Source organism: Choristoneura fumiferana, chromosome 20 (genome assembly GCF_025370935.1).
Source record: "Choristoneura fumiferana chromosome 20, NRCan_CFum_1, whole genome shotgun sequence".
Taxonomy (NCBI): domain Eukaryota; kingdom Metazoa; phylum Arthropoda; class Insecta; order Lepidoptera; family Tortricidae; genus Choristoneura; species Choristoneura fumiferana.
Window position 1 is genome coordinate 7,935,031 of NC_133491.1, and position 9,035 is coordinate 7,944,065.

At 36.1% G+C, this 9,035-nt stretch overlaps 1 protein-coding gene across 1 annotated transcript; it reads right to left on the reverse strand.

Moving 5' to 3' along the window:
- Positions 1-7,298: 7,298 nt before the first annotated feature.
- LOC141439269 (uncharacterized) lies at positions 7,299-7,761 on the reverse strand. The gene has a single exon (XM_074103516.1). The coding sequence runs from the start codon at positions 7,679-7,681 to the stop codon at positions 7,415-7,417; it is 267 nt and encodes an 88-aa protein (XP_073959617.1). The 5' UTR covers positions 7,682-7,761; the 3' UTR covers positions 7,299-7,414.
- Positions 7,762-9,035: the final 1,274 nt, after the last annotated feature.

The window sequence follows — 9,035 nt, forward strand, 5'->3', positions numbered from 1 at the left end:
CCACTATAATTGGGGCAGTCATAGTTTCCGATTTCAACCATATTCTATTCTCTTTTCGGGTCCTATTTGCGCTTTAAAGATCTAGTGATTTGTTGGTGTTAAATATTGCCATGATCGTAGATATAAGAGCGTTATAAAGAGTACTGATGGAATCGTGTCAACCAGCAACGTCGTATGCAAGTAATGTTTATTCATGCTGCCTCCATAGAAGCGGAGGTAAATGAGTTTGACACACAATTTGAACGCTTTCTAGACAATCTAGACTTAGAACGAATAATATTTTTCTAATTTTTAACCCCACGAATTTTGTGGTGGCACGGAATAGGGTATTTGACTCCACCAATCAATTGTCAAATTTTATGAGTTGTCAAAACGCGATTCCCCGTAGACTTTGTGTGGTACAAAATAGTGGACTGCGAGGATAGACGTAGCTAATTCAATTGGCTGACTATTCACTTATATATAGGTAAGCTATCTCCACTAAATAAATGTGTAAAAAATTAAGTTTTCCGTCATCATTTTATAGTGTGATTTTCTTACATAAAGAAGTAGAAATTATAAAAATCTCTTATTGTTGCCAAATGTTTTCTTTGCTTGCAACACTGTTGTTTACATGCAATAATCGACAACCAGAGAGAAGAATACTAAGTGAATTAACTCAGCATTTTCCAAATATTTTGATTGAAAGGCGCCAGTAGTTAATGTCAACTTAAATTCAAAACATACGGGGTGTTCCCGTACGCGGAAAGGGCGTGGAATTTACTTATTAAACGTAGGGTTTGGGCTCGCCCTAAGGGTGACCGAATTATTGCGTCGCACTGCGGAAACCGTTGTTGTCTCAATCTGGAATTGGAACAATCTTGGTTAAATTACCCGCTAAGTTTGTACTAGATCGTCGAGATTACCTGAGAACGTAAAGCTTTCTCAGTAAATCTGATGTCGGACCGGCTACGGGCTGAGCAAACAATTAGATGAGAGCGAGTCCGATGCTGTCTCTTCGTGTAGTACTTGTATTTAATCGATGATTATGTACCTAATCCAACAAGTGCATTGGCTAACAAAAGTTTAATCCACTTCACTATCGTTTTGTTCTGCTATTTTTAAGAAATAGGGATAGGTAGTTATATTAGTTTCATATACAGGATGTAACATTCATATCGGTCAGTATAGTAAAGTCTGAAAGTATAATACATACATATGAAGATCCGTTCTTAGGAACCATGTAATCGATTTTAATAACAAGAAAAACTGCATCCATACATTTTCAAAAACTTGTACTCAGATTTTTTGAATAATTAAACTTACATTATTAAAGAATATGAAAACCAATGCATTTTATTCATTCTAGATATCGTACTTCATAGTAACATTTATTGCTTATGACCTGCACTACCGATATCGAAATAGAAATAATGTATGTTTTATTTTTCAAAATGACCGGGTTCGATTCCCGAACTGAGTAAGTTTTTTTTATTGTAAATGCATGAATGAAGTCTCTCTCTCTCGCACCGTAGGATCGTTCAGGGAGGGTTGAAGAAAATGTGGCTCACACCTTCTCCGTAAATGTTGAAAACATTAACTATTATTATTGTTATTATTATTATTTTTGCTTATTGTATTGGTACAAATTATTCTTATTTTGTTTGCATATGCATATATTTGTACATAGTAGTGTATTTTTATGTTAGGATTCTTTTATAGATTTGTGTAAGTATTATAATATTTAAAGCAATGTATTGTAGCTTCCACTACCTATTTTAATTTTTAAACTCACTTTTTGCCTGTCTCTGACTGAATGCTCCTCTCATCCACTCAAAGGTTGACTGGTAGAGATCCCTTAAAGGGATAAGTTCGCCTTTGTACATATATTTCATTGTTTGTCATCTGTGTTTGTTTACTTATTTTGTACAATAAAGAGTTTACATACATACATGAAGTTTTTCTTCTTATTAAAATCGAAGACATGGTTCCTATAAGAACTGATCTTCGTATCTCTTATAGTTTCAGACTTTCCCATACTGACCGATATGAATGTTACACCCTCTGTATTTGATCTACAATAAAGTTATTAAAAACTCAAAATCCAAATGTATGCGTGATTTGGAAATAATTTTAGAAAATGTAAGTTGGAGTACAGATGAAAAGTACTCACATGCTTATAATAAGTTACGAGGAATCAACCTATCCCTTTCGATTAGAACCCAGCCGATACGATTGTGCGGGTTAATTACATTTGAATTTGACTTTGACATGGATTGTATACTTATAAGGTCCACTGTCATAACTCTTACATTTGAATTTTGAACTTGACATGGATTGTATACCTACTAGATGAAAACCCGGCTTCGCTCGGGTAAAATGTAGACTCGTAATAATATGTTTGAAAAATTTTTTGCCAGTAAAGACTGTCGTACTTATCGAAAATCTGACGTATATTCCCAGCCTTAATTATAATCACAAATACTTTAACGGCTAACCTACGTATCGGTATTTCACCAGTAGATATTTCTCCTAAATCTTATTTGCCCAAATAACTACGTAGTCAGTCCAAAGTTCTGTCACAAATGAAAATAATGATAAAAAAAAAGTACCAATCAGTTTTTAATAAATTATATACCAAGTTAAAGTAACATTTAATAAAAAAATAAAATTACTTTAAATTATTCAAAATGATTTTCTTTGTTTTTAATAAAGGCCTTAATCGGCGCAGCCAGTCGTCTATCGCAGCACGCACCATTTTCATGTCTATTTCAGCGACTGCTTTTCTTAAAGATGACTTCAGGCTCTCCAATTTTTTATGGGGTTTAGCACAGACCTTCCCCTCTAAGACCTGCCAAATTTTAAAGTCCAGAGGATTAAGGTCCGGACTGGAGGATGGCCAATCTTCGTGTCTTATAAAGTCGATTTTTTGACCGTCAAACCAGGCTTGAGTGGTCTTGGCTTTGTGTGCTGGCGCAGAATCCTGCTGGAACACAAAATTATGTCCTGAAAATAGCGTGTTGGGCAGATCTTTGCATGCTTATCCTAAACGTCTCTTGGTTCACTTTCGCACTGATTTTGACCCCTTTTTCGCAAAAATGAACCTCAGTTGGCCCGTAATAAGATCAGAGAATACTCTTCAGAGCTCCTAGCGTACACTCTATCATTCTGTTTAGGTATTGTACTTCTCTTCAATATCGAAAATCTTTTCGTCTGTAAAGAGGATATCACGATGTCAATTTTTCGCGTACCGCTTTAACAACTTCCGGGATCTTTTAAGCCTTATTGTTTTTAGACGGGCATTAAGTAAGTGCCCACTCTATTTTTTGTATGCTCGTAGACTAAGATCGTTTAAAACCTTTTTGACTGCTTTTCTCCTGACACCCATCTGCAAAGTCATCAACTTCTGTTTCCGGACAGGATTTCTTGCTATGCGCGCCTTGATCGCTTTGATCACTGCTAGTGTTCGTACGGAGCGAGGCCGGCCAATTCTTTTCTTGTCCTCAACACTGGAGACTTCATTGTACCTATCAATAGTACGGTACACAAACCTAAGCGTTATATTTAAATTTTTGAGCAACTTGAAAATGGTACTTGGCGACTGCCCACAGCGGTGCAATGCTAAAACAGCTATTCAGTTTTCTTTCAATGTCCACTCGATCGTGAGAAATTGCAGCGAATGACTGTTTATCGTTTTAAAATAATTGTCAAACATTCAAAAATGGAATTCAATCAAATTTTCTTAAAATCATGTTCTAAATTTAAAAATAATGTGCCAGTGACAGAACTTTGGGACCAACTACATATGATGTCTCTGTCTCATAATCAAAGAAATTAGACCTAAAGGGCCCCATATACGGTACGATTCGTCTGTACGATCGATCTGATGAAAATCGACGAATCGTACCGTGTGTGGGGCCCTTAAAAGGTCACAATGGAGAACGAAATGCAAACCTGTGACACCTGTGACACGTGATGACGTGACACTAACGCCACTTTGATGTGATGATGACTTTGACATGTTTACTTCGCAACGCCATTATATAAGTAGTAATTTATTCAAGTTTATATTGAAAATACTCGATAATCCGAATTTTCCGCCTACAGGTTGTCGACTCGGATTGACTAATTTTTTACGCTCTTCAATTTGATGTGCATTTCGTTCGAGTCTACCGTACCCCTTGACGAAATTATTAATATAGATAAGGTCCACTGTCATAAGTCTTACATTTGAATTTTGAACTTGACATGGATTGTATACTTATAAGGTCCACTGTCATAACTCTTACGTTTGAATTTTGAACTTGTCATGGATTGTATACTTATAAGGTCCACTGTCATAACTCTTACGTTTGAATTTTGAACTTGTCATGGATTGTATACTTATAAGGTCCACTGTTATAACTCTTACATTTGAATTTTGAACTTGACATGGATTGTATACTTATAAGGTCCACTGTCATAACTCTTACATTAAAATTTTTGAACTTGTCATGGATTGTATACTTATAAGGTCCACTGTCATAACTCTTAAATTTGAATTTTGAACTTGTCATGGATTGTATACTTATAAGGTCCACTGTCATAACTCTTACATTTGAATTTTGAGCTTGACATGGATTGTATACTTATAAGGTCCACTGTCATAACTCTTACATTTGAATTTTGAACTTGACATGGATTGTATAGGTACTTATAAGGTCCACTGTCATAACTCTTACGTTTGAATTTTGAATTTGTCATGGATTGTACACTATTGGGTCCACTGTTATAACTCTTACATTTGAATTTTGAACTTGACATGGATTGTACAATAATAAAGTCCATTGTCTTTTTATACTCGGCTGGGTTCGAAAGGGCTATGACATCAACTTTACTGACACGAAAAATTCTAGTAAGAATTGGATTGATAGGTTGTTGTTCCATATTTTATATCATGTTTTATAATATAGAACTTGTAGCCTCCTCAGTAGAAAAAACCGGCCAAGAACGTGTCGGACACGCCGGAATAGGGTTCCGTAGCCATTACGAAAAAATTAAGTAATATTTTTCTAAGGATTTCGTATTTTATACGGAATCTTCCATAGTTCAGGTATATTTTATACCTCAGGCTACTATTTACTCTTAAACTACAAATAATTCTCAAGCAAACTTAACCGCTATAGTTTTCCTTGAAAGTTTGATATACTTACTACCATCCTGATTTTTTCAAAATTTTACACCTACCGCTTTGGATTTCAGAGGGGGGGGGGGACGCTCGATTTTCATGAAAATTTGCACTTTAAAGTTGAATATTTCGCAAACATATCGCTGAATCAAAAAATCGTCTTCGCAACCCTGTTCGCAACAATGTTTTTAAAAGACCTATCCAACGATATCCCACATACAGGGTTGGATGAGGAAAAAAAATCACTCCTACTTTACGTCTATGGGAGGTACCCTAAAATTTTTTTTTTTTAGTTTTTTATTGTACCATTTTGTCGGCATAGTTTACATATATATCCGTGCAAAATTACAGCTTTCTAGTATTGATAGTCCCTGAGCAAAGCAGCGGACGGACGGACAGACAGACAGACAGACAGACAGACAGACAGACATGGCGAAACTATAAGGGTTCCGTTTTTGCCATTTTGGCTCCGAAACCCTAAAAAGGTGTTATAAATGAAAAAGATAGGCATTTAATTTTCTGTCAGCTTTGGCTAATCCCATTTTCAATAACAGACTAAGTATTTACTTAATAATCGTTTAGCAAACGAACAAATCGCGTGCCTGACGTATTCTGATTTCCACTGATCAAAGATACGATCGAAGCACAGTAAGGCACGAAGGCATAATTAGCCATACGGATAAATTATTACCTTAATCCGCTAGTAAATATTCGACCCTCAATATCTTCCACCATTCAATAACGTGATGTGATGAGATGAACTTGAAAAATAGGCAATGAAAACTCAACAAATAACAAAGCATATTCTAGGCTTCGCCCTCTTCGGAACTCTTACTTGCCAAGCAAAAAAAAAAACACTTTTGGTGCCGTAATCACAAATTTGTTTGGTGAGCGTAAAATGAAACCTCTTCTATATGTACCCCGAACGCTGCAAAATAAATACTTTTTGTTTACTTTGTAACTGAATTCAAGATTCATTCAATTGTTTTCCGCTGTTGTGAGCCTGCGGTACAATTATATAATTTGTAGTCGTAAAACGGAGGTGTGCCGGGCCCCTCGTAAATTTAAGGCGAGACAGGGTTTCAATAAAGTTCCCGGCACGCAGTTCCTTTACCCGATGGACAGGTGTGTACTTGATATATCAAAATAAGGTTTCGCGTAGGCTCTGAAATAAGTTACAAAATATAGAGGTTTTCTACCCTACTTATTGTTTAAATATTCATAGATTTTATTGATACGAAGGTCGAAGTTTGATAAAAATATTGTGTTTAACAGTTACTGTAAAGTTTTATGCGTGTTTCGTATGGTTTATGCATGTACATTCGATAGCTAAATTATAATTATACCAACTTGCTTAAAGCTAAAAGTCTAACCCCCTTATTCATAAACGACAATCAAACCTATTTTAGTTAAAATGCCGCTAAAATTCGTTTGTCCTTATCTGTCACTTCGACATTTGTATTGTTAGAAAGGGACAAAGCATTTGTTAGTTAACATAGGCTTGTTAAGTTTTATGATAAGGGGGTAAGTACCTACATTAGACACTTTTAAAAGAAGCTTTTAGTTCCTAGATGATTGTTTCAGGGGTACTTAAATAGGGGTTTTTTTCCGGCAAGTATTTGTAAAAAAGATCATGCTTTGGATTATTTTTTTATGAAAACTAAAGACAATACCCATTCTAAATCTAGCGTGGTCAAAGTTCATGCGAGTTGCCCTGCCGTTGTGCTAATAAAAGAGCGATGGTAATGACGTTTAACTGAGTGACTAAAAAGCACTGACGCTCACGATCAGACAGGTATGATATGTTTCATTAGACGACCACCTAACAAAGAACCAAAGGTTAGGCGACGATAGGTACTGAGTGCATTTAACTCGACTTCGTAAAAGCATCGAGTATGTAGGATTAATATTTCATGAGGCAAGTGAACGGTTCAAATGGAACTCCAGCTCAAAATATTCTTTTATTCAAGGCAGAAATAAAACATGGCCGCCGTTTTATCGGCGTCTCGGTTTTGTTGTCAGATTTACTCGTGGTTTACTTAATCGGATTAAAATTTATTGCAACGTCTGAGGCGGACCGCACTCACTGAATATGATGACTACGCTGGAACCATTCAAACGGTGATCCAAAGAATCTTTTAAACACGGCTGGTGAATGACAAAATTTATTGAAAATACTCTAACATACATATAAATAAAAGCGTATCATGTTAGGATTCACTGAAAAGGGATCTTCGTGGCCCAAACCTTTGGTGTGATGGATGGAGATTACTTTTGGGGCCTCTTAGTTTTCACGCGTTTTTTATTCCGGCTAGCTACTTGGCGCGAGTCGGGCGTCGTCGGCTGCGCGGTAACATTTCGATCCAGCATACTCTTGAATTTATAGAACCCGATCTCTTTAACGTTGCTCTGCCGGGTGGTGCGTTTCACTGACACCGTAGACGCCGCCGGTTCCAGTTCTATCTTTGCCTTGGATTCGTTTCGTTTATTTTGCTTTGGCTTTGTGTTTTCCTTCTCCTTCGTTTCTTTAGTCATTATCAAAGTACTTTATGCACTTTAACTTATTTATATCATAAACGAAAAAGCCAACGAGATTCTATTAAATGTTTTTGACATTTTTAAACCTGACGTTTGTTTTTTTTAAATCTAGCCGACCAAGATGCATACCAAAGGCCGAAAAGTTTACATGCCGACTCTTCTAAAAAGTTATGAATTTTGTTTATCAAAACCACGATCACAACCGATTTTTATTTGTACCTATCTAGTAATATAACATGATCTTAATAGTTTTCCTAGGCCAGTTTCCATGCCTTGTTATGCTTCTTTATCTACCCAATTATGTAAATATTTGATGCTTTGCTAGGTCGCATCGAGAATGCATGCACCATCCGAGAATCCTTTGTTGCGGCTGCAGTAGGCTCATTCGGTATTCGACACACGATGAAGAAAATAACATAACACATATCATATACAGTCGAATACAACCTTCTCATTTTGGTGAAGTAGATTAAAAAAGGAATGAAAAAGAACAATCCAATTACTTCTTTGACGATAAAGCAATAAATCATACATATTCACCTAAATTAGATAATTTCCACGAATGTTCACAAACATTTCCAGAAAAAAAATGCAATACGATGCTGGGGCGACTTTTATCTATTATATCACACATAGACATTTAGTGCAATGGTATTTCTTTCCGTATACGTACATTTTAGTCCATTTAAATGCAGTAGATAGGTACCTACTTGTCATGTAAAAATAGCGAAAGTGTAAGAAAATGATCTAAAACGAAATCTAGGGTAAAGGTAATTTAGAAACTAAGTTTTTCCAAGCCTTAATTTTCCATAATAGGTCAAACGTATAATTTTCATGGCGTGACGACAAATATTTGGTCGAGAGGGATTAAGCTGCGACAGAAATAGGTGGAAATCGATCCGTGACGTTCCTACTGGGCTTGATTCAAAACTATGAACAACTTGAATAAATAATGCGTTCGGTTGGAGACGTTGCTTCCCTGTCACACGCGGGTGACTGGTACAAGGTTTGGTTGATATCTAATTATATAGTTAGACCAATTTCCGAGATAACTTTAAATAGTGCCCGCCCGAAAGTAACATTTGCAATCGATACTGAAAGCGACAGTGAAACTTTATTCGAGGGCTCTAAATATTGTATATTTTATAAACTTGTGTGCAGTTTAGCTTTTGTAAATATATACTTCTTTTTACACAGAAATAGGCTTGCGTTTGACTACAATCACGCCGAAGGAAAGTAAAAATGTGGACTAAGATGAAACACGCTTGCCTAATGAATACCCATTCATCCTATAGATTTGACGACGGCCAGATTGTAGCGATCATAGAACACAGAAGCTGGCAGAGCATTC

Bases quoted from the DNA above. Each gene is read 5' to 3' on its own strand.
- LOC141439269 (XM_074103516.1), bottom strand. From the start codon at position 7,681: ATGACTAAAGAAACGAAGGAGAAGGAAAACACAAAGCCAAAGCAAAAT.